This window comes from Pundamilia nyererei, unplaced genomic scaffold (assembly GCF_000239375.1).
Source record: "Pundamilia nyererei isolate P.nyererei 1_Seehausen unplaced genomic scaffold, PunNye1.0 scaffold00138, whole genome shotgun sequence".
Taxonomy (NCBI): Eukaryota; Metazoa; Chordata; class Actinopteri; order Cichliformes; family Cichlidae; genus Pundamilia; species Pundamilia nyererei.
Genome location: NW_005187539.1, coordinates 269,689 through 295,914, shown reverse-complemented (window position 1 = coordinate 295,914; position 26,226 = coordinate 269,689). Strand labels below are relative to the sequence as shown.

General features: G+C 40.2%; 1 protein-coding gene across 1 annotated transcript in view; it reads right to left on the bottom strand.

Annotated features, from left to right (window-relative positions):
• znf385d (zinc finger protein 385D) overlaps positions 1-26,226 on the bottom strand; it is a 95,923-nt gene that overhangs the window by 10,400 nt on the left and 59,297 nt on the right. The window contains exons 5-7 of the mRNA XM_005744016.1: positions 5,822-6,169; positions 4,137-4,318; positions 904-1,005 (exon numbers count right to left, since the gene is read on the bottom strand). Of these exons, the coding sequence (XP_005744073.1) occupies positions 904-1,005; positions 4,137-4,318; positions 5,822-6,169 (632 nt within the window). The remainder of the gene's footprint in view (positions 1-903; positions 1,006-4,136; positions 4,319-5,821; positions 6,170-26,226) is intronic.

The window sequence follows — 26,226 nt, the reverse complement described above, 5'->3', positions numbered from 1 at the left end:
TATATATATTTAAAGATCTGCATCACTTTTTCCTCTATGTCCAAAGCAAGCAACACTTCAGTCCATTTTTACAGAGACTGAAATGACACGACAAGCACAACTTTTTTTAAGGTGGATTAACAAAGCAAGCTGATAACCGCTGTTGTGGTAACCACAATCTCAAACTGGGTTGTTAACACAAAGCTCGGTTGGTCAGGGTCACATGTATCGGTCTATAAGCTGAGCTTTGATTGCTGCAACCTGCCATTGTTACGCTTGGTAGTAATGTGCCATGTAAACACCTAAATCGATACAAAAAAAAAAAAAGAATGGCACACAGATGTTCCATAAAACACATGTAATACATAATAGTCTGTTAACGTCAAGGCAGAAACATTCACTTTCTACAGCTCGACCTGCGTCTGCTTGTAGAAGACTTCCTTTATTTGTATTCCAGTAATTTCAGGTACAGTAAGTGTTATTCACCATTTATCAGCTGTAACTCTTATCAGTCAATAACACCACCACAGAGTAGCATTATGAGACAAACATGTAAAGCATGTTAGATCAGGTAGTTGCAGTTACTTCTTTTCTGCTCTGACTATTAACCAGAATCGGTTTATACCGAGATTTGTTTGAGTAAAAATGATAAAAGTTCCTCTAACCTGGAGCACAAATGGAGAAAAACTGATATGTTATCACATGATTAGTGTTTTACTGTGAATATAAATTAGAAATTCCCACAAAGAAAAGAAAGGTGTACGCTGTAAGTTATATTTCCTAAAATTAGGATCGGCCCAGAAAATTGAAATTGGTGTATCTCTGCTAAAAAACCCAGGGCTAAATCTGGCTAAATCCTGCTTTGTAACGCAGCAGTCTGGACCCGTGTTGCTGATAAGATAACCGAGGTGTGCAGTGACTCACCGGCTGCTTGGTCTGGCCTTTCTGTGGTTTGCTGTAGGGGCTATATTTCGGTTTGGCTGGTTTACCTGCTGCTCGGTCTTTATGACGCCGGCTGCTGATGTGCTGGAAATGAGAGACAGATTCAAAACGAGTCACACTTTAATGTTGTCCTTTTACTGCGGTTATTCCAATATTAAAATGACTATTAAGTCATTTGTTTTTCTTACTTAATCATTAAACCACCTCCAACACACAGAGCAGGGAGTCCTCTTCATGCTCTACTGAAAAATATCCACATTCAGTTTCATAACAATCTGTCTGAGACAGCCTCTTACCCTAAAACTGCAGTACCGCAGCAATAAAATGTGCAAATGTGGTAAAGTGTTTTGAATGTGTGCACCAATCTGTTAATGTGAACACGGTTTGTACTTGTACAGAAACAGTCAAATGAAAATAGATTGGGAGGCATCACTCGGGGAACAGAAAAGGAGGTACAATAACCAAAAACATACCTCTTGACTCATGGCAAAAGATCTTACAGCTTTATGGTTTTCACACCTGTGGTGAAAATGTCTGCACTTCTATCGCTGCAAGTTACACTGCAGAGCTTTTTACTAAATGCCACAGTATATCCCATTGTTAAATACAATTCATTTTGAAACCCTTGGAGCATCGGGCCAGATCTGAATAAACCAATAAAACAGAAGACAGAGAATTACAGTCTGACCTAAAGCCAGCAAATTCAGAGTGGGTACATGCTGACAACAAAAGGAAAATTTCTGGCTGTGTCTAAATTTCACAAGTCCTTGCAGTGGGCTTAACAATCATACTTTTCTTCTGCTTTCAGCTCTAACTAAAATGTTTCATGCTGGATTCTTTTCACAGAGAATTGCTGCTGTTCAGAAGTACTCAGCAAAAGTCCTCGCATGAAAAATTCATACAAATCCCGTCTGTCTTCAGGGAGAGAACTCGAGGTTAGCTCAGACTAAACAGAGTGGTCTTCAGCTACTGTAGAAGACGTTCCCCACATGACAGAATGATCAGCACTACAAGAAAAGAAGATTTGCACAGCGTCCCGCAGGCGCTATAAAGATAAACACGAAGCTATTTCAGTCACAGTTGCATCTTTGTCACCTCTTATCGTACCTCACTTAATCTAAAATTAAAACAGGCAACTCCTTGACCGCACACTTTAACCAGCTTTTTTTATACATTTTTTTAAGGATTTCCGCATTTATAAAGACCTCAGACAGATATCCAACAGGAATAAAGGCAAAACTCATTACTAGTTGCTCTTAAAATCCAGTCTGACTCGTACGTGACCTTATATAAGTTCGTTTTCAAAGAGGAACAAAATACCATTTTTCAGATTCAGACATTCAAACATCACAGAATAATAATAAAATAATCCTCAACTGAAAGAAACATCCATAAGCGGCAGGTTCATATCTCGAGGCGAGGATGAATTTGCTCTCCCAGCAGCTGCAGGTAACTGCAAGTTTTATAGTAATATGTTTAAAATAATAATGTAGTGTACTGTGCTTTCCTGCCTTCATCTGCATTCTCAGATGGCACTGAAAAACAGACACTCACACCTGCGGCCAAGTTAAAGATCACCAATTAACCAAACAAGGACTTGTTATTTAATATATTCAGGTTTAAGATTGGTAGATGACAGGACTGCATTTCACTGCCTGCTGCCTGCGTTGGTTGGGGTATGTTTGTCACATGGAGGATAAGAAGCTAGCTGTGGACAGCTAGCTCAGAGCACCATAAAAAGTCAGTCATCCCACGCTATGTTTTAAGAAGGACAAAGGAAAAGCTCTTCTGCTGCCTGGTGATCTTTGGAGAGGTCAGGTCACTGCAGAGAGGATGCGCCCTGTGGCAACCACCGAAACCAGGACCTCCCAATTGATTTGCACCAACTGTAACACAGACTTCATGCGTCAGCCTGCAGTGCAGTAGCAGATGGTGTCAAGGCCCAATGACCATCTCGGTTTCTTAAGTCTGAGATGCCAATGGTAATTATTTTATAGTCGCAGTTTTCCCAGAGTTTCTCCCTCTCATACTGTGTTTATGAGATGTGTTTGTACTGTGTTTGTTTCCCGTCCTCGTATATCTTTGTTTAGAGTTGGTATTCATGTCTGCTTTGGTTGGTTCCTGTTTTCCTTCATGTCCTGTGTCACTTTTGCTTCCTTTCTGTCTTCCCCTGATTCCCTGACTGTTTTATCCTGTTGTTAATTGTGATCACCTGTTTTCCTCTCCCTCCTGTTTCTCATGAGTAATCATTCTGCTATGTACTGTATGTAAAGCCTTGTTTCCTTTTGTCCTTGTCGAGCTGTCTGCGAATGCTTCTCCATGCTACCTTGCTTACTATTTATAATCTGAGTTCTTGTGTTTATCTTCCAGGATTTTCTGCTCTTCTGTTGTGTCTTTGACCTTTTTTCAGCTGAAAGTAGTTTGGTTTTTGTTTGCGTTATCTGCATTCTGTGTTTCAGATCTTCAACAGTCCATATGACACTGTAGGCACAAGGAGAAAATGGAAGCTACGCACAACAAACTGATGAGGAGAGTCAAACCACTGACACTAACCACAATACCACTGTGGTACCCTTAGTGAAAGGCAGTCATAGAAAAATTGCACTTACAAGTTCTAATGTTTGTGTCAGTTTTCCAGTCTTGCCATCCTCCTTTCCTCTAAACTGTGAAATGACTCATTTGGATACACATTTATTCAATCAAACATATTGTTTTTACTTTAACTTATTATATATCCTCCCCCAGTCTGATCTAATGAAGTCACAATGGCATTAAAGAAAGTGGTAAACCTCCAAACAGACCTTTTTTTTAATAATAGCAATGAAAATATGAAGCTAAGTTTCATTTAGCTATTATATGCCATGCACTGGGTTTTATTTCCATTTCCAAATGCAGGGAATGTGTTTGACAGACATGGAAATAAAATCAATCCTTTCACAAATTAGAATATTTCGAGACTGCTCCCTCAAAAGCCAAATGATTCACTGAATAATAAAAAAAAGACGTTGATGACTTTTAATTTTCTTTGATATTTATAATGCACGATGAACATGATGAGTAAAATGCCATATTATTACAAAAATTTTGATTTTATGTCAGTCTAATCCGTATCCGGCTTTGCTTGTTTAATAAGATCTTGTGATCAATTTTACACAGAAATCCATTTTCCAGTTTACTACTGAGCGAGTGTCTCGGGCTCCGTTTCTATCGCTCACCTGTTTTAGCTGAGTCTCTGAGTTGACGTGCACGTCACATGTCTCACAGTAAAACGTTTTGTTCTGCAGGCCTGTGGATGATTTGGAGGATGTAGCCAGTTTGCTTTTGACTCCTGCTCGAGGAAAAGACTTGATGGAACCCACGCCGCTCCTGGCCTCGAGCATCGTCTTGTGCTTCGTACCTGCAGGTTCAAACAGGAAGCAGTTTGGTCAGTACATGAATCTGACTCAACAGAGGCCACCTGAGGAAAAGGGGTCAACTTTTATATTATCCTTGTGTCACAGATTAAAGTAAGTGAACAGTCCTATTAAACGCACTGAAAGTTGACCTTTTGACCAAATACTCCTCAGGGCTAGAGAGTAAGGGCCCGGTTGTACGTCACTCCCTGGAACGATACCTCCCCGAGCACTTAGCTACAAGGGCCAAGACTGGTTCACTGGTTCAACCAAAAACTCTTCTGAACTTGTTTCAGTTTCACTCAAACAGAAGCTCAAGTCATCAACACAGATGTCACTAATATGGGGCACTTATGCAGTAAATTAGCATGTTAAGCTGTTCATTATTCAGCAGGAAATCACTACATTTCAAATTGAAATGATTTTTGGGCAAACTTCTGGCAAACGATGCAACCGCTATTTGAAAGCCATTCGTTTAATCCAGATATATTTAGGTCCAGCTCTTGTAGCTCCGTGGTGTAATCCAACAGGTTGAAGAGCTAAAAGAAGGAGATCCAAGTTTATGCATAACTGTCACTGCCAATTGAACTCAAGCACTGAACCCAAAGACGGACTTTTCCTTAATCAAAAGCAAACGGAATATTTTAGCTTTTACAACTGCTTAAAAATACTGTTGACAACAATGGGCTGCAAAGCTGGTCGAATGTTTATGAGATGACCAAATACTCTGTAATGAAGAAGCTTGATTTGTGTGAATTCGTGTAGAGCTTTGTGGTCACTTGTGAAATCCAGCTGCCCGATGAGTATTTCAGTAAGTGTTCGGTGTTTTTCATGGTGGAGAAACTGTTTAGAAATCTTTATTTGACTGTTTTATGTTGTTGAAACTTTAATGAAAAAGTCAATGTTTAAAACAAAGATATCGCAGGCAGAAGCAGAGGAGCAACCTCAGACTGAAAGCAAAGATGACTCAGTGTACTGTCATTTCCCTGTGTTGTGTCTGTGTGTGTTTGTGTGTGAATGCAGTATGAGAAATTTGTTTGAAACAATGACTGCTTTGTTTTCAAAAGCAAGGATGTCTCACAATACCTGATTAAAGTTTGATAAAAGGTTCCTATGGAAACTACAGAAGGATAATTGAAGAATTGTGTTTTTTCAAGCCCCGGAATGATTGCTGAAGACAGCGGAGATAACTCTACAATAACGACAAACAAACGCTTGAACACTGAAGGAACCCAGCAGATAACAACCTTCCCCACAAAAAGCACTGACTCACTGAAAAAATTATTTCAACACAGATGCTGTCATGGAAATTTCACAACATGGAATGAAACAATCATGCAGAGTCCGTGTTCACTGAGAAAAACACAACCAGCAGGTAAACACCTCATTCGTACAGCAGAGCCAACCTTACTTTTGTTGTTTTGTTTCAAGTTTGGGGGGGAAAAAAAAGGTCTGTCATCCACTCAAACTCTCCACGTTTGCGGCAAATCTTGGCACACGTCTCTCACCGCTATTGTGAGCCTCCAGCTGTGACGCGGAGTTGACTGCCACTTTGCAGAGGGAGCAGTAGAGAAGACGGCGAGCTTTCTCCTCCTCCGTTTCTGCGTCTGTCTCCGCTTCGGGTTCGGCATCGGGCTCCGGGAGGTCGGGTTCTGATGGGGAATCTAGCTTCGAGTGCCCCTCGTCTCCCCCAGCAGCTGAGGTAGTCTCTGGGGCTGCGGCCGCCGTGCTGCTCGGCACTGTCAGCGAGGCCACAGGTGCTGGCGACGGCGTGGTAGGGGTCGCCAAGGATGCCAGGGGTTGTGCTGTTCTGAGCACGGGGGAAAGCGCTAGGGGCGCTGTTCCAGGGAGGCCATCTGTAGGGAGAAATAAATCACACAAAGAAATGTCTTTGGTTTGAATCATATTGCTCCATCCATCATTCACGGACAGAAATGTTTTATTCATGTGGTGTTCACCCAACAGGTGGCTTAATGTGTTTTTATTGAGACTTCACAGGATCATTTCTATTTTTATTTGTTTGCTTTATTAAAGAACATAACATGAAATATTGATCTAAAGTAAAAGAGGTACTGCTGTACACTGCTATGCAGCCCATGCCTGCAGTGCTGCCCTACTTTTTTTGCCTCTGTCTCTTGCTCTTCTCCTTTTCTATGTTCATGAGCTTTGTTTCTTTTCTCTATCCTATTGCGTGCCGTGTCCAGCCAGAAATCAGTCTCAGTGTGCCATCCTTAAGGATAACACCCTTTGCACAATATACACAAACTATGGATACATTGTTAGAGTATCTCCTAACTCCTAACAATATTTCATAACTCATTAAACTGGAACTAGCTCAGCACTAGTATTGACTGATACTTGAAGGCAAGGCATCTGTATCATATTGCAAATGGAAAAAGCTGCATCTAAAAACCACGGTGAGAGGGGGACTCTGCAGATATGTATTCATGAGCTGTTTCAGGTATTTAAGATGATCAGCTGTGTAATCAAACTGTCTGCCCTTCACTGTTTGTGTGTCTAGGCCATATGTGTGTTTTATAAATTAAGAACATGAATTTATCACAGCTCAATCTTCTTGTCACAATTAGCCACGCTGTGGATTTCATTCATGGCAGGCCTAATTATATTCAGACATGAACAGTGCTACTCGCAGTGGTAGATGGTGTAGATGAGCCGCACGTCATATTTAATAGATTCACCTGAATCACTTTAAAATGATGTCTCTGAAGCTAGCACAGTTCGTTTTGTTAAACGTGCTAAAGCTCGACTCCTCTCTCCTTGCATCTCTTCCACTACTGAGTCTGTGATGAGAGGGACTAACACACATGGAGATGAGGTCAGGAAAGGAATCAAGGATGCACAATCTGAGAAGGTAGGTCAGTGTTTGTGTGCAGCCCTGGGTGTGGCTTTCTCCCACCGGCATCAGGACTGCCGCACATGGCTTCAATCAAGTACTCATCAAGCTGCAGTGTTTATATTCCTTTCACTCACTTCCTGCCAAACTGTTTGCATCACCGGTGTGGTAGCAACTCCTGGCGCTTTTATAAAGATTTTCTTAGTTGTAACTTGGCTCCGTCCTTCTTCACAGCTCACTGCCCGCTCCAGTCTCACACCAAAACAACACCGTTCATGTGCCCGTCCACTCTCCACCAGTTACTCCAGCTTCTTCCCCCTACTTGCTCCTGCTTTGCCAACTCAAGACTCCAACATGGTCTGTTTTTGGGGCATGCCAGCTTTTAGTTCTAAAACCTCAAAGTATATTCAATTCATGAAAGCTGAGATTTGGAAATGATGGCTTATGATGGCTGGATTCAGATCAAGTTATTTTTTCTATTAATTATATAAACAAAGCTGAACGGTACAAACTATATACAAGCGGATCCTTGAAAAACAAACATCCAAAAGCTTTTCCATCCAGACATGTTCGTTGTTTGGGAGCAGACAGACGTCATTTTGCAAAATCAGCACATACGGAGCGGTTGAGAAGCTACAAACACAACATGTTTTGTTGCTAAAACTTGGAGAAATAAACTGCACCGAAAGCAACAGCTCCACAGTCACAACAGCCTTAAACATATACTGCAGATAAACGTGGCAACATGACTTTGGCAACATAAACCCTGCTCGGTTTCGAGACATCTGTCATGAAACAGAATGGAAACGTGCACTTCCAAACACTTGTGCAAGTTGATGCATGTGCATCACCATCCAGTAACACACAGAACGCAAGTGCAAGAGTTTCAAATGGCAGCCATCAGACTTGCTCTTGTCACTTTTTCTAGTGTTTCTCTCAGAAAAACACCATCACACTCACTGGAGACTCTGACATGATAACACAAATAGTGCCCTGAAGGATAAAACAAAAAGAGATTTTAACTGATGAATGAAAGCGACAGGATGTGAACTTCATAGCTGAGGGAATGTGTAACAGTTTACAAGGGGTGTCAACCTCAGTTTCACTAAAGGCCACAGTGGGAAATAAGAATCACATGAAGGCACAGACATTTGTTGACTTGCTTTAACTTTATCGAAAGAGTAAACGCAACTGAAGTCCTAAAGTTGTTTAGCCATTATATCATTCAGTCAAGCAAAATAATGATAATGCATTCTCATTACAATTATACAAGTTGGCTACCATACAGCCAACTCACAACACACCAGCCTGGATATGACTCCTGGGTCATTTATTAAACCAAATGCATCCATCCATCCAGGTGTAAAGCAAACCAGAGAATCTTTTCATTTTGTTCTTGCATGTGTGTCTGAAAGTTTTACACAGTTTGTTTCACAGGCCTGAACATGACAACTCTGTGTGGTACATTTTATTTTAAAAAAAAGACCTTTGATTACATAGATTATATGTACCATGCAGCCTTCTGCCACTAAAATAGACTGCTCATAAAATTTAAACTGCCTTTTGCTCCATCGCTTTATCTGAGCTGAATCTCATATTGTGCTGTAGTCAGTTTTTTCAAAACCTCGAACATCAATATGATGGCTCAGATTGTGTTCCTGCAAAACAGAGATGTGTCATAGAAAATACATCACTCTTTCAGGACTGAATATTGTTTCTCAATCGAAGCTTATTTCCAACACTAAACATTTGTTCTTGTTTCTCTCTTTTCTTTTTTTTGGTCACAATGTGGGATTATTGCAAATTTTATTTATTTTTTTGTGGATTTTGTGTTACTTTCTTAGCATTTGGAGTGAGAAACTTTCAGACCAACCCTAACACTATTTTGAGGTAATAACCCGAATTTTTGGACAAGCGTCTAGGAACCTCTTGAAATCACCTTTCCCTTTTTCCTGCCTTTTGTGGTAGATATTGCTGATGTCTACAACAACAGACTGCATATAAAAGATGGATTTGGCAACCATGCTGTCGCACACTGTTTTGCTCTGTTACATTTTTGAAACTTTGAGCTGATGTTTTTTTGCTATTGCTATCTTAGCTTGTTAAAACAAGGCATCAGGAGTACGGAGAGGATCCGACTGAGGAGAGGTGCTGCCTTGCTAATCAGAAGATTTGCCTGTCGATGAGCAACGTCATTATCATGTTTACATGATGAAGAATCAACGAGAACAAAAGACGATCAAGTGTTTACTGAGGTTACAGATCAAAGGAGCCGTAGACTTCTTTATGATCATTCTTTTTGCAAACACAGTAGTTATCCACTGCTGCCAAATGATTTCACTCTTTACATGTGGAACTGATATCCATTTTTCATATACAGGGTGTGCTTACAATTAGGGGGACCAAAACATAAAGTGATATACAGACTAGATTAAAAAATTTCAAAGGAGTGAATTGAGCTCTGAAGGACTAAGTTTGATGTCTCTGATTTACACAGTCAGCTCTTCTGGTTGTTTTTAGCTTAGTCTCTGTAAAGACAGACCCAACACACTGTTACGATTATGGGTTTTTAATAGCACTTTCACAGGTTGAGCCTCTCTATTCGCAGCTTGTCTCGGCACACACATCTCCTGCTCCAGTCTCCGGCTTCACTATAAGAAAAGAGACGTCTTATTAAGCAGATCGTCACCACCTGTGGCCTCACCTGCCTTCCCGGCACCGCCCGCTTAAGGTCTCTGTACCACCCCTCCCCTGCAGCTGAGCCAGGGACCACACCTCCACCACAGTCTCTAAGCTCAGTAACCAGGAATATAAATTTTATTGCTATATATTAGTACAGCCCAACACTGTAAATATACCACATTCTTCTAAACATGGAAAAACTTAAGTATAAAATGAAGACTAAAGCAAAAGAAGGAAAGTATTAAAGTTTAAAATAAAATGTTTACTTCATCGGCACAAAAACTGATTCAAGCCGTACAATCAGACTCAAAAGAACACACATGACTTTCTAGACCAAAGGCAAGAAGATCTGATTTCTATCTAAGGTGTTAAAATTGCTCCAAGATGAGTTGTTCAGGCGATTACTGATTACATGCCAGATCAGGCACATAAATATGAAACAAACTATGCAAGCAGTCGCACCTCTAATCTGCTATTTGTATGAGAGATCACATTAACGTGTACAAAGAGGCTGCTGAAAGACATGTCTGATATTTTTAGGAACAAACACAGCAGCAGATCAATATATTTGACTCCTAAAACAACACCACGTGTCACAGTATGGAATACAGAAGACTGCTGCCACATCTGCGAAAATGAAATTTTGCCTTGGCGGCTCCGTCTGATCGATGCCAATGCCTCACAGTTCCCCGCACTCCAGTGTCACAAAATGAAGATCAGCCAGCCAGGAGAGCAAATCAATAGTGAATTATGTCATGCTATTTTTGTGGGCCATTATATATGGTTCTTATTTATCCCAGTGGAGATGTCGCCAGTTGGCGCCACAAAACTCTCCGAACGTACATCGTGACTGAGATCGCTCAAGCCAAAGGTTACAAAATATATCAGAGTTGAAAGCAGACCTCCAGCAACAGAGCTTTATATGCTTTACTTCTAAAATGATTGCATCAGGTGAATACTGCGTATAATTAGTGAGTGCTGAATGGTTTCTAACTGTAAATTTTAGACAGTACACTTTTGTCCATTAAAGTATTGATTGGAAACCGCACTAATTTTCCTGGCATTGACTGTATTCATGCAGCATGTCTGTCTTCTCTGAGCCACCAACAAAAACACAGACCACTCCATGAATCTACTTCTCCACAGCCACAAGGAACGTCTATTTTTAAAATTGTGATTTTTTTTTTTAAAATAAATGCTTCATCCAACCACTTTTCTCCACATTTTCACAGTTGTCCAAAGTGGCAGCCAGCAAAGCAAAGTGGCCAATATTTCCTTCCCCTGAGCCACATCTCTCAGCTCTTGCTGGGATGTGTAGTCCTTGGGGTGTTTGCTGCCTGAAGGCTTTTCTTCTTCTCCTTGAACATGCCTGGAACGCTTTTGCAGGAAAGCATCTGAGAATCCGCTCAATCCTGAAGCACCTGACCTCATTACCTTACTAACAGGGTTTTTGCACACCAACTGAACACTGTGCAGAGAAAAGCCTCTAATTTTACAATGCTGTGTTGCATTTCCTCCTAATTTTACAGAAAAATGAACAAAATGAGGGGATTTAGAGCAAAATAGGGGAATTTAGAATTTATAAGATTGTAGTTGATCTTGCTGAAGAAAGGAAAAAAAAATAGGAAAGTTAATTTTATGTTTCTGGATTCAGAGCTTTAGAAATCATCTTTCCTATTTTACAAGGAAAAATGCTTAGTGTAGCATCCCAGTCAGCCATTTTCTGCTGGTGTTCAACTTCCACGCCATTTCAGTATCCTACGAAAACTATTGGCGCGTTCTTGTTTCCATGGTGCCAAATCCTGCCATTCTGTTAAAGCTGCTTGCGTCTTCTTAGCATTGTTCCTGCACAACAGTGCACCGTGGGTAAACATGTTATTTTTCCACTGAGCAGATTTAATGTCATAAAAGATCACATTTCAACCTGAACCACACACAGCCAAGCAGCTTTCAGCGCCTAAAGAGAACCAACAAATGACAGGGCAATCTTCAGTCACATGCCGGGGCGGTATTTGACGCCGTGAGATGAGAACACATTGAAGCTATTTTTTCTCGTGCGTCTGCTCTGAAGCCGTACACTGTTTGAAACTCATTACAGCTGCTCAGACCTTTGATCTCATTCTTTGGTTTTGATCAGCTCGTGACTGACAGATTGACACTGAAACTAAAAGCTTTGCCTGAGACTGGATTTATTCTTTACCCCGGCAGTCTAACCGAGCCGCTGACAACTCAGAACCAATCTGCTTATCAATCTCACACTCTTCAGACTCCTTCGCGTATAAATAACACCCCGCAAAATTCAAAGCAGTCACTCATTTTTAAAACAGTGTTTTCCAAAAAGCCACGCAGAACATCATTTAGATGCGCATCGCTTGCAGCTTTCGCTGTTAACAAATATCTATCCATTAATTTCTGTGAACCTCTAATCCAATTCAGGGTTGCAGGAGGATGGGTGACGGGTTGAGCTGCTATCATTGGTACACCTAATCCATCACAGCATTAACAATTAAATTATAAGAATTTTACTTTTTTATTTCTATTTAATTTTGTATAATCAAATTATTTTATGAATTTCATTTTGTAGTATGTCTTTGATCAGAGCTGTTAAGAAAGAATAAGAATGACATTCGAGCCTGTTCTCACTGCATGGGCATCAAATAATACTGTTAGTCGAGTGTTTAGTCAAAACTCTGGGTCACGGAATTCTGAGACCATTATCACGACATCATATGAGTAGTTAAAAACCAGCCAACCAGTGAGTAAACGGAAAGAAACAATGAGTGAAAGTTAAACTCAACATGAATCAGTTTCCAGGTGCACAATCATGTGATTTGTATCACTGGCACATAGGGCTGGGTGTCGTCACTGATTTCTAGAATCGATTTGATTCCGATTCACAAGGTCCCGATTCGATATAATCCACGATTCGATTCGATTTGAATTGGAGAAATTTAGCCTCAGACAGCCAGAAATATTATAATTCTGATCATTTATGATTACATATCGATTTTTCTATATCTACAAAAAGAAAGCTGACACTTGTGAGACTTCAACAGAGATGTTAGCATCACAGCAGATGCCTTTGTATCAAAATAACAAAACATTAAAACACATGAAGATCGTCCTGTTCCAACTTTGTTATTACCCTTCAAATATTTGTTGAACAGTTATCCATCTATCCATTCTCCTCCATTTATCCAGTTCCAGTGGAGCCTATCCTAGTTACCATGGGGCACACTCAGGATAGGTTACCAGACTATCGTAGGGCCAGCACATGGAGACAGACAACCATTCACACCTACAGGTAATTTATAATCCGACCCCACTAACTGTTGGAGGAAGCTCAGAGAGAACCCACACATGCATGGGAAGAATATGCAAACTTCACAACGAGAGGCCACAGCCAAAAGGTGGATTCAAGCCCACAACCTTCTTTCATCGTTAGCAGCAATGCTAACCACCGTGCTGTCCCCACATGTTTGTTAAACATGTGTACATCGTATTTTAAACATATTTAACATCTTTAGACATCAGATAAGAGTCTTATACAACCAATACTTATAAATTACTATACAATTTTTTCATGAATAAAGTTTAAATGATAAAAGTGCCATTGATTAATTATAGCTATTATAAAGTGATACTGACTTAAGCTGCTGATTTTCAGCAGTTTAATCACTTTTGTGTTGCTGCAGTTCTTTTATCTGATCTGTCCTCTCAGATCTCAATAGATACCCTGGTTAGAGTCTATTGCTTGCCGACTATACTAACTTCACATTTTTGAGCATGGCACAGTGTGCATGTGAGGATATCTAAACTCTTCTGTTATGTCAGTAGATGCTTTGGTTGCCTGCAAAATGATTTAAGGAAGAACATCTGGTATTAAAAGACTATAATTTCCAGGTTCTGCAGTTATAAACATGACTTAAACATTTACTTAAAAATTTAAACTCAACTTAATAGGGGGAAATAACTTCACCAATTAGCTGTGTGTATATCCTATTTTCAGTGAAGCAGACTTTATACAAGGGCGAGAAAATCTACCCAGTCCTGTCAATCACAGCACAGTCAAAACACCACCATACCTAAAGAAGTAATTAATTTGTCAAAGAAGAAAAAGTCGATCTTGGGAGGAGACAAAACAATCCCTTTGGAGTAGTGTGAGTAAGGGCATCCGCTGCTAAATTAAACACGAGGAACTTCAACTGGTTTAACAGCAATTTTCAGCATGAATGTGGCTTTACATCGCATCCCATCAAGCCATTACTACAAGAACAATAATTAATTAGTTAACTATTTATGATATGGCTGACCCTCCCAGTCCAGATAAGTAATGTTTATGCCACAAGCAGAGCAGAAAAGCGACCTCTTTGCCCCCTGCAATTACCCACCACTTTCTCCCAGTCCGCTTGGGTTTGCCAAGCGTCAAAACAACCTGAAATCACAGCGATTAACTCGGGCAGCCTCGCTGCGCTCACCAGCTACCAAAAGTCTGCCATCACACCTGCTTCTCTGGGCAGATTTTCAATGGCGTGGTGAGCAGTCTGAGTGCAGTTTCAAAACAAGTTCACGTAAAGGTTTTAGTATTCTTGCGAGCCAGCAATTCTATGCCTGTGAGTTATCATTTAACTGATTTTGGCAGGGGTTCTCACAATTAGAGAGCTGAACTAGATGCACCACCAGAATCTGAGATACTCGGGTCTATACTGGGGATTTTCTGTCCTTCGTGTATCAGAAGTAACATCATCGTAGGAGAATAAATGTCTGTATCAGTCAGAAAACTGACAGGCTAATGAACAGCTTTGCAGGGTGCTTTTGTTGAACAAAACTTCAACATTTTGGCAACATCCTTGTGTTTTGATACCTCAGAGAGACATCAGTTCTCTTTGTGAAGTTGGTAAAGAGACAGATCTGTTTGGTATAGTTTAAAACAGCGGCTTCAAGCAGAGGGAAATAATTAGCTTCCACGAGATAAAGCGCTCCTTTATAGAGTTCCAGTATTATGAGGTAGTGAATGGTGAGTGTCAGCTTGCTAACATCAGTAAACACCACATTAAAGAACCACTAGGGTGTTGTTCAGATGTAGGAGAAAAAGTAAAGCCAAAACTTCCTCATGAGGTGAGGATGCTGATGTTCAGCGATTTCCACAGATGTATTTTCTTTGTGTTTCTCTTCACAATCAAATAGTTTACTTGCCAAGTGCTTTGTGTGAAAGGTCAGTATTGCTTGCTTCTCAAGTGAGTGTTTAATCCTGCAGATGAACTTCACTTCCAGCATTGTGAATTGTTATAGTCCTGGTTCTGCTCTGCAGCAATGTGTAGCTCAGTCAGTGGTTTTCCACCTGGTGCAGGTTCTGGCTGGTATGGACCTCCACTTAGAGAGACTACACTTTACTACATGCAAGCTTCATTTAGGAACAGCGGCTCTGGAGTGCAGCCCCAGGTTAATGCTATCACAACAATTGGTAGAGTAACACAAGATATTATTGGCCAGTGCTATCTACTTAGCAGCAACTGAGCTTTCAAAATAAGAGCGATGTGTTTTCAAGTACATAAATCACATACAATGTTATTTTCTCCATAGAAAATGAAAACACTGCTAAAACATACACCAATATACTCGAGTGGCCATACCTGGGGAAACATAATATCTCATTTAGGATTGAAAGCTTTGGGTTGGCTCATTTCTAGTGAGCTTCAAAGATGTTGTTAGGCATATTTTTTAATTTGCACAGATGATAGAAGTTTCCACCTGCTTCAGTCTTTATGCTAAGCCTACTTAATCAAATCCATCAATACATTAAATTTTACTTAGCTGTGTGAATTATAGCTCGTGGATATATTTAACCATTAACGTTTGATAAAAATGCAAAGGAAATCTGTGAGGTTCTTCTTCATCTGCTTCCTATAGAAGCTGGTTGGTGAGCCCATCCCATGTTAAGTGATGCATGTATTTGCCCTTGTGTTGGGGTGAACTCATCTACCACGGTGTCATTAAAGAGCCATTTGCTGTTCGAGGACCAGGTGATTAAAGTGTACTTTGGCTGGCCTAGGACGCCCTGCTCTCCGGGAAGCCTCTTGTAATCCATATCCCCAGTCAGTGTGACCTAACTGGCTGTGCAAGGCCCAGTTAAGAACTCAATCCCATCTCATTAATGGAGGTAATGACTGTGATCTATCTAAAGTTGGTAAGGGCGAGCCGGGCAGGGTATGTGGGAGAGAAAGAGAGAGATAAATATTGAGGGCCAGGTAAAAGAAGGGGAGAAGAAACAAAAGGGCTGAAGACACAGAAAGATTGAGTTGGAGCGAGAGAAAAATAAGTGAAATACAAAGTGAAATGAGAAAAGTAAGCAACCTGTGAGACCAAAACAATGGGAGACAAAGTGTGTGAAAGAAGGAGGACGAATGACAGACGGGGGTAGATAGAGGGGCGTGTGAAGGTGAGAGGAAAGAGATAACATTAAAAGGGAGCAATCGAGTAAAGGACACAATTAAAGAGGGAGAATCTGAGAGGCTGAGAGTGGTGAAGGCAACAATGATAAAGAGAATTGAGCGAAAGGCAGATGGGGAAAGAAGCCGTGACCCTTCGAGACAGGACACAGCCTCTTTTCTTTCCTCTGTTTGTACCCCAACCTCTCCCGACTCCCCTGACATTTCCTGTGGCGATAGAGGAGAAACGTGGCTCGGAAAACTTTCCGCCCTGTTTAAGCTTTCGGGCAGTCACAAGACTCCCCAGAGATCTGATTACCTTCCTCAATGAAGCTGGATTAAGCTCTTTAATTAAAATGATTGGGCCTTATTATATGCTGTCACAATTTAAAGGACATAAATCCCTCATGGCCCTTGAGTTCTGTCAAATTTCATTTGACATCCATGATTTTTTTCCTCCCCTCTTGTCAGTATTCAAAGTGAGTAAGTGAGCAAGGCTGAATATTTCCAGCACAGAAGACTGATAAGATGACAAATTTGCATTTGCAAATAAGTGTGCGTCAGTGCTTGCAGTCATCTTTTTTTTTTGTTGTTTTTGTCGAAGGGGAAAAAAGCTGGATTATCTCAGACACTTAAACACAGCAGGCGTTATTGATTTGAATTCATCTCTTTCCAGTTTCATTCTAAAGCAAATGATCCGTATCTAATTTCTATTGGAATGTTCCTGTGGTTACACGTTGGCGTGCAGAAACCTCACAAATGAGAACGTTTGCAGCGCTGCGCAGGTATGGAGCCAATCTGGTCACACGCTCATCAGGTATGCTGCTGCCTCTGACGTCTGTTAGAGGCTTTTTTCGAGCTTGCGCGTGTACATGGATACGCAAAGGCTAGAGCAGGGTGGGGTGGAAGGGCGGTGGAGCTAGCCTCCTGCCTCCCTGCAGCCTGCCCCATTGTACAGCTGCTGTCAGTGCTGGCATGGCTCCCCTGACAATCTGCTCTTTAATAGCTAATATCAGGGTACATTTCCTCAGGCACTGGACTGGAACTGAGAGATGGCGGGCTGTGCTATGGGCATTTCTCTCTCTCTCTCCCACGTTGCCTTTCTCGCTTTACCACTGCTCTCTCTGGTGCTGGTGTAAAGACGCGCACAAACACACTTGACAGGCAGCAGCTGAGTCATCTGGCTAATCTGCTATCTTACAGTGTCCAGTTGCACATTCTTCTCATAGAGCACGCAGGTACAGTAACATTATGATGTAAAGAATTTAGATGCTATAAATGTAAGTACACACTTTGAAGCAGACCCGTAAACGATAGGCTGATGTTCTTTGAAATGTATTTTTTTAAGTGGTGTTTGCTTGCTCTGGTTATTAGAGAGGCTTTCAAAAAGCCTGGAAAATGTTATCCCTAAACTGCAAATACATTTAGCTAAACCAATGAATTATAATCACTAAATATACAAACATGCTTTTGCAATTTCACAGTAATTCAGTGTAATATTTAGAGTTTTTAGAAAGATCTAAACATTGGTTAACCTGACCTAATTAGAAATTAGCAGTTGAATTATTGCACTGTGTTTAAAAAGAATATTTTCTTACATGCTGAAGGATGAAGGAACCCGATGCTCTCAGGGTTTAGTGCGTACAGATTGATGACAGAATTATTTTCTTTGCTGGATAACAGCCTGCAGTCGTCTCACACACGTCTCCGGAACAATCCTGGCCCATTCTTCTTTGGCAAATCTCTGAGCTCCTCCACATTGGATGGTTTCATATCATGGTTCTTTGTCCTCGGTTCAACTCAAAGACTTTCATAAGGATTAAAGTCAGGACTTTGTGCAGGTCAGTCAACAATGTTTTGGGTCGCTGTTGTGTTGGACACCAGAACAACAACCCAAAGCCAGTTTGGGTCACTGACTGCTTGAGGTTTTCTTTCAGAATATTTACTTCCTTCTTCCTTTAGGATTTTGTCCACCGTCATGAGATTACCGTGTTACAGAGGCACTGAAGCCTCCCTGCAGGGTAATATTCCCCCCACCGTGCTTCCCTGAGGCGAAAGTGTTCTCTGGGCTGTATTTCTCTCCCTTCTTTCTCCAAACATTGGCAGTGTCTCTGTGGCCAAAGAGCTCTTGTTTTGTCCACCCAAAGACCGGCTTACATTATGCATAATCATTATGCATTTTGCATAACCTTTCTCCAGGTTGTTCTTAGCAAACTTTAGTATAGCTTGAAGGTGTCTCTTCTGCAAATGTGCAGTTTTCCTTGGTCCAGGGTTCTACTTATTCTCCTTTTTTTTAAGATGACAATCCCTGCCTTGGCTCTGTCATTCACTAGTGTCTTGGCAGTTGTTCTGGGGTCTTTAGACACATCTCTCACTAGTTTTCTTTCCAGAATCTTTGAAATTTTTCACATCCTTCCTCTGCCAGGTTTGTTCTGTACAGCGTGGCTCTCTTTGAATTTATTGACGATACGTCTTACTTCTTAACAACTGGAAACGCTGTGATAACTTTGTGTCTCCTGCTTTGTAAGCATTAACATTTTTTTCCTGTTTTTAAACTGATTTATTTCAAGTGACAGCTCAAACCCTTCCTGAAGTTTATATACAATTAAATCACAGCTGTGGTTTGTTGTGTCGATCAGTAAAAAAGTTAATAATACTGATTATGTTGCGTTTTGTTTTTCTTTTCTAATTCTGTCATTGTGTGCACACAGATATAATTTATGTTTTTAAAGAAGACTAGTGTTTTTAGAAATGTTGTGTTAAAAATCACTTGCTCTGTAAAAAAACAACAAAAAATTTTTTTTTAAATTTCATAGGGAGGCTAATTATTTTGTCCTCATCTGTATTTAGAAAGGGTTAGTTACTTTTACTTACTGCTAAAATCTTAATGCACATGACACAACTGAAACTTGTGTTAACTTCAAGCAAAACCAGCAGGCAGGGATGAAGTCCCTTACCATGTTGGCCAATCAGAAACACTGACACTTTTGGTCCCGCCCACCTGAGAAGCAGAGGAGTTTATTGCAGTGTCGTCAGTTTAAATCAGTGTCAATTGAATGTGATGTGGACCACAGCTGCATTACCTGTTGTATTGTTAAGCCTACTGCAGCTTATTTTTAATTAAATCCACAACATGGCAGAATGTGACGGATATCACAGATTTTTGTTTTAACACCCACCCACACGCGCACCAAAGGTGAAGGGAGGAAAGTGTGATTTTTGCAGTAAATGATGTTAATGGCAAAAACAGCTTAGGAATACAAATGCAGAGGTTGTTCGTGGAGTCCTCCTCCCACTATTATTTGTATATTCCAGCTGTGCGTGATGTCTTTTATGCATCCACGCTCATAGCTCCTTCAGCACGCCTCCTCTCTCCTTGAGATGCATTTTTGGATTTGAGATATCCTTTGAGATGAGCAGTGAGATCAATTTCTGGGTCAGAGGAATCCCGAGAAATGGGGGCAGAGGAGAGAAATATCAAGGAGGGAGAAAACTGAAAATGGACCTTTTTTTGGAAAATTCTTGCAGGGTGAAGATTTTCAGCTCTGACTCCTCATTTTCCTCCTATCTAAAGTTTGTGGTCGACAGGCAGGAACATGAAGAACAGGTGCTGTAAAAAATAACCCGGTGTATAAGTCGACAAGTTTAACCAGCTTCAAAAGTTTCATATTGTATTCGCAAACAAAACAAAACAGTAAAAAACTCTCGGCATTAATCAAATATTCACCCAACTGCAGAGCTCTCATTACAGAACACTTGCAATCAGATGTATTTCTACCAAACACAAATGAGCAATCAGATTACATTGTTTCCACCATGGATCTGTTGTACTGAAATTATAATGGAAATCATATATTTTTCCACTTGTAGTTAACAGAGCAAAACAATCTAATTGAAAGCCCACTCTGCAAACGTGCACCGAGCTCTGCCTCCCTTTTTCCACCGACTCTCACCACGGCCATTACTCTTCTGCGATCTCGGCATTTCATTAGCGCCAGCTTTGTGACCCTGATATACCATCAAATACTTCAGCCTTACAGATAATGCAGCATTTACCCGCCTCGACAATTAATTCTTTTGACATCTGAGTACATTAATATTCATTACCCCATGCCACTTGTGACAAACCACCACCCCCACAAGCTGTAGATATGATCGTGAGATGCTGTATAGAAATATAGTTGTTGTTTTTTTTCTCCCCTCTCTTTTTTTAAGGGCATTGAAATGATTAATAGCCATTTGTCTGTGTGGTTATGACAGCTTGTTGTTTAAGGTCCCAGAGGTCTCTGTCTGTGTATAATGTGTTTACAATTTTCCCCAGGCTTCAGTGTAAGTTTAATGTCAGAGCTGTGTAGAATCCATTACAGATGAGTGTCTCAGTTCAGGTGCAGTGGGAGGAGGTCAATGTCTGAGCCCTACCTTTGTTGTTTGGCCTTTTATTTTTTATTTTTTTATCTCAAGAAAACGTGCTTTTCCCTCTGGCGTGCAGCGCTATTTCGCGCTTTAAATTGTTTCAGTGTCGGTTGGCCAGTTTTTAGAGATCCCTTTCTTCCCTTAAATATAATGCAACTGAAGGATGTTTGCCTTGTGATGTTCAAAGCACAACATATTTAAGTTTGAAGAACTTTCTGATGACTACCAGCTGCACACTTCTTTTCAGCTAGCGCAAAAAAAGTGTACAGCTGGCGAACATTAGTAGGACAACTCACGTCAGCGAGCCATCATCGATGCTTTCATCGTGTCTCAGTGTCGGGAACATGAGACTGTTCATGCACACTTTCTTTTGCATAGTACTGCAGTTCTCACTCTGGGGTCGGTGGGGGAAAACGGCTCATTGCAGAGATTAAGACCTCAGAAATCTGCAAACTTTGTGGCTTAACTGTATCAGCTTTTCAAATTAGTTTTTTTCTTTTTGTTTGGTTTTATTACTGTTGCAACTTTTAGCACAGCAACATAAATGATATTTAGTTTAATCTTATTCAAGAGAAGGTGACCATTACAGAGATATCTGCAAAACTGACATCAAAGCAATCCAGATGGCTTTTCAGGAGGAACTGTTCCTTTAAGGTCTGAATGTCTTCACATCTATCAGCTTTTTCCACTAAAGGCTGTATGATTTTATAGAAAAATATTCAATCACCGTCACTGCATAGCTGACTTTCATAGTTACTGTATCTTTGGAAATATTTCAGTCAGATTGAGTTATATTGGTTTGATATGCTGTGTAGCAGGGCTCTGCACTGGGATTGAGGAGGTAAATTAGAAGTCATCTTTTCATTTTCAAGAAAGAATGAATCACAGATGTGCCACTTCTAAATGACTTTCTACAGGATCATTTTCTACTTCACAGAAAAAAAAACACACTGACTTTGATGATGTTAGACAATGATGGACACAAACGCACAGCAAGGAAACGGGCTAATGTGGCTAAGGTGGTCTTCAACAAGCATACGTGATAAATATTACAAATGATCAAACTGCTCTTACTTCAAAAAGCAACTTTACAATAAAAAAAGTCTTTTTTGTTTGTTTTTTGGAGCCAATTTGACCAAAAAAATGTCGGAGCCACAAAATTTATTTGGGCCTTATAATGAAGGTGATACAGCCTATTAAGTATGAATTAGCCTATCAACATCACTAATAGGTGTAAATAATTAAGATCATTAACCACATGAGACTACTCTGCAATGCGATATTTACTACTGAACTACTAATGTTGAGGGCAAAGCTCTTCTGTTTTCCTCAGCTGCACATCGCAATCGACCTTTAGGTCTGTAAAAACAATATTCTGCTTGTTCTGGAAACATCTCACCACATTACTTTTTTCTGTTGTTTGCTAATTTCTCATTGTGGTTCAAGCGTGAGAGTAAGTCAGCAGCATTAGCACACAACTCTGTCCAAACACACTGTTAAAGTCTCTGTTTTTCCTCCCTGGATTTTCTTTTTGTGGATTAGGAATCCACAGCTAGAGGGACTCAGGACCAGCCATTTATTTGTATACATCCATGTGATCCACCAGTGTTGAGGTATATCAAAACTAATAGAACGTGGGTAGCTATGGACATTTTAATTGACAAAATATGAAAACAATTGGTAAAATTTAGGTTACACGTTTTTACAGCTGGATAAACATGAGGAGTCATGTACAGAGATGATAAATAACGTCAAGAGATTGGACTCACTGCACAGATTAGCATGTCTAAACTTTTGGATGCTAGTGTATAATACAAAAAATAAATAAATAATAACTTTTCCACAATCACACGAGCCAAAGACGGCTCCATAATCACAAGTGGTCTACTGATACAGTCTATTAAATCTTATTGTCGAATTAAAAGAACAACATAACTAATCAGTGTTTAAAGACAACCTCGTCTTATTTCAGTCCAACATTTATTGTTTCATGTTGATTCCAGCTGTGTCTATTTTAAAATTCCAGATTGATTATTTTACAGTTTAATTCTTCCTCAGTGGCCATTACATTTCAGAAGACACGTTTCATTGTGACATTTCATCAACGGGGCTTTAGTGCTTCTGTCTGCTGCTTTACTCAGATAACTCGCATAACCGCCGCTGCCATGTTTGTCCTGAATGACTGACAGAAATGCTCAAGAGGAAAAATTGTGTTATGAAATAAAAGTGGGGACAAAAATGACAAGCAATTAAGTTGAAATGTTTGTCAAAATTACATGTTGATGAATTCATTATCTAATGTGGGATTCGTTCAAGATGACATTTAAAAATTCGATGGAAGCAAAAGATGACGGGAGATGCTTCACAACTTAACTTTGTAAACGTTATTTTCAAACATATATATCTGCTATTGTGTATTCTTAAGTAACTTCAGGGTAACCCCCTGACCGTGGCTCAGGGGGTTGGGAAGCGCATCAGTAACCGGATCGATCCCCGGGCTCTCTGTCCTGGTCGTTGTGTCCTTGGGCAAGACACTTTACCCTACCGCCTACTGGTGTTGGCCAGAGGGGCCGATGGCGCGATATGGCAGCCTCGCTTCTGTCAGTCTGCCCCAGGGCAGCTGTGGCTACAACTGTAGCTGCCTCCACCAGTGTGTGAATATGAGAGTGAATGAATAGTGGTAATCCATTATTATTATTAATCACAAAAACTCTTCTGTAAAACCTGATTTCTTACAAATCCAGTTGCTTAATTGCTGAGTCCTGAATGCTCAAAGCTCCCACTAAATATGAACTTCCCACAGTTCACATGAAAAGAGTAAACAGTGAATAACTATTTAATTAAAATGTAATTCTCAGCAGCAGCCGAGGGGAAAAACACATTCAGTGCATTAAATATTTAGGAATATTAGATATAACATGTTTCCTATGTTGGTCAGAGTGCGTCGACGCTTTTGTGACATAAATACACGAGAAACTTAGATTTTTAGCTCAAAGTAAATTTACTTAGCGCATAATATAAGTATTCTAAATTTAGCCATAATTTCTGAAATGCATTTAAGATTTAATAACTACTGTCCCTTCAGATGTGTGACCTCCAAAGTCATAGCTCGACTTAGCATTACATCACATCACATCCCCTCTCTTACGGTAAATGTCGATAGACTGCAGTGTGGGTTGGCTTCAGGGAAGCTCGAGTGCAAATTGCTTCTGTTAATGGTTTGACATTTGTATAGTAGCTAAGTAACTCTGCGGGGTACGAGACAGACTGCAGCCAGGTGTGAAGCTCTTAATATAACTTAAAGACTAACACATGATGTGCACCATGTGAAATATATAAGATTAAACTGCCTGTTTGTTAATGCTCTTTTATGATACTGTTTTAGGGGATACAGAAGAAAATTGTTATCCGGCTTATTTGAGGACCCTGGATATTCCACTCATCCATTTTCTTAACCACCTATCCAATTCAAAAGCCACGAGGGGGTTGGAGCTTACGCAGACTATCATGGGGCCAAACCCTAAACAGATTCACAGGATATTCCCCCTGAGAATTGACACAGTTTTCAAACATTGCTATATAACGTTTCACCTCAAGTATTCTTTAAAATGCCCGTATGTGGCTTAATAACAGGTTCATTTTTTGTGAGTCTACTATAATATGTGCATGTTTCAATGTGAGGAAAAACATTGCTGCACCTCTTTTTTTTTTCTTTTTTTAAATTTGTAATCTTTTCCTGAAATGCTCAGTTTTAGCTGTTGTGCCCTTTTGATCTCCCTCTGCTCTCCATGAGTGCACCAACAAAATTAGGTGTTAGTTAGCTTCTACAAGGTCTACAAATGTGGTTGTAGAGCACGTGGCTGTCAAAATCCTCGAGTTTATTCCAGTTTGAACTCAAATCAGACCCAGATAAAGAAGAGAATCCTGCATTCATCCTTACATTATAGATTTTACAGAGATTTCATTCAATACTATTTCTGAAATTACTTATTGTGGCCTTCAAATCTGTATTTCTTTGTGTTTATGTTGTTTAAAAAAGTATCAACAAATTTCATATGACCTGGTTGAGAAGCAAAATTTAAATCAAATGTTCTTCTTCTTGTTTTTAACATGTAACATCAACGAATAATAACAAAAAAGCTAAAAGGTTCCACAATTTGTGGTTGGCCCTAAAAATTACAACTTTAACTCACCTCTGACGTGTGGGAAAGGGATTCAAATTAGTGTTGGGTTGTGGCTGAGACGTAAAGTTGAGGAAATCGCTCTGTCAAATCATCTAAGGCTCTTGGAAAAAAGCTGAACTGGACTCTTCATCTCTCATCTGAGAAGCTTCAGTTCTACAACCAAATGGTGGAGAATCCCAGGCATAAAAACCTGGTATAAATAGAAGTTCAGTCACTGTCCCTCCAAGCTCCTTAGAATACCATGAGAACCCACAGACTCTGTCAAGTAACTAAAAATGATGGGCAGTGAGGAAGCTTCTTTTTTGAGGGTAACTGCAAGTTAGAATGCAGATGTGTGAGGCAGTGATGAGGCTAACTCTGTTTGGGAAAACCACAAAACATGTCACATGGGTGCTTTAAACTTCAGGCGTCAGGGCTGTATAAGGTTCTACATATGTATAGGTCACAATGCAAAATGCACTCCAGAAATGTGCTCCTAATTTAAATACTTTGGAACGTTGGAAGAAGACATGGTTTAAGGTTGAAATTAATCCCAGAGCAGAATAGCTCAATGTGTTTCTAATTACTCTAAAAAACTTCTATTGTTACAGTTGAAGGGGAAGACTTTCATTGGGCCAATTTTATGACATAATAATAGGCAGCTTAAGGAATATTACGCTTCAGAAGACAGAGAGGGCAGGGCTCCTCGGCAGTGCTTTCAGGTGCCAAATACATTATCCTCCACAGGGCCAATATGGGACACAGAAGATAAAACCATTTAATATATTGTACATCTGGTTCCTGTCAGGCGCTGAAAGTTGCAGTTAGTTTGTGTTTACCTTTAAACATGTTTTAAGCAGACGAATACCACAGAGACCCAGACTCTAAACACCTGGCCAAGATGACTGGATTTAAAAAGCCACCTGGCTGCAACATGATGAATATTAAGATACACAGAGTCAGCACACAATAATGTGAACCAGAAAATTAAAATTAAAAATGGAATAAGGGCAGATGCAAAGTAGAAAGCCAGAAGAAGAAGATGCAAAAAAAGCAACAGGGTGCTTTGTACCAGGAAGTGAGGTGTAATCCAGAAATTATAGTCTAGATTCATCCATTAGAAGTGCCCAAACATCTCACATCTGTTTGTAATGTATCAGAGAGGATATTACAGCAGTGGAAAGTTATGGTGCAAGTCATTTCAGCTTTGGTTAATATATTGCAAGGTAAACAGCAGGAATACTGGTGTGCACGTAACAAAGTGCCTGAGCTTGATGTTTTCTTTTTTTTTGCCAGATTACCATGTAATGATTTCCAGTTGCCCAGCACGTTGCACCAATGGAATCATCTCATGCAAATGAGCGGGCATTACA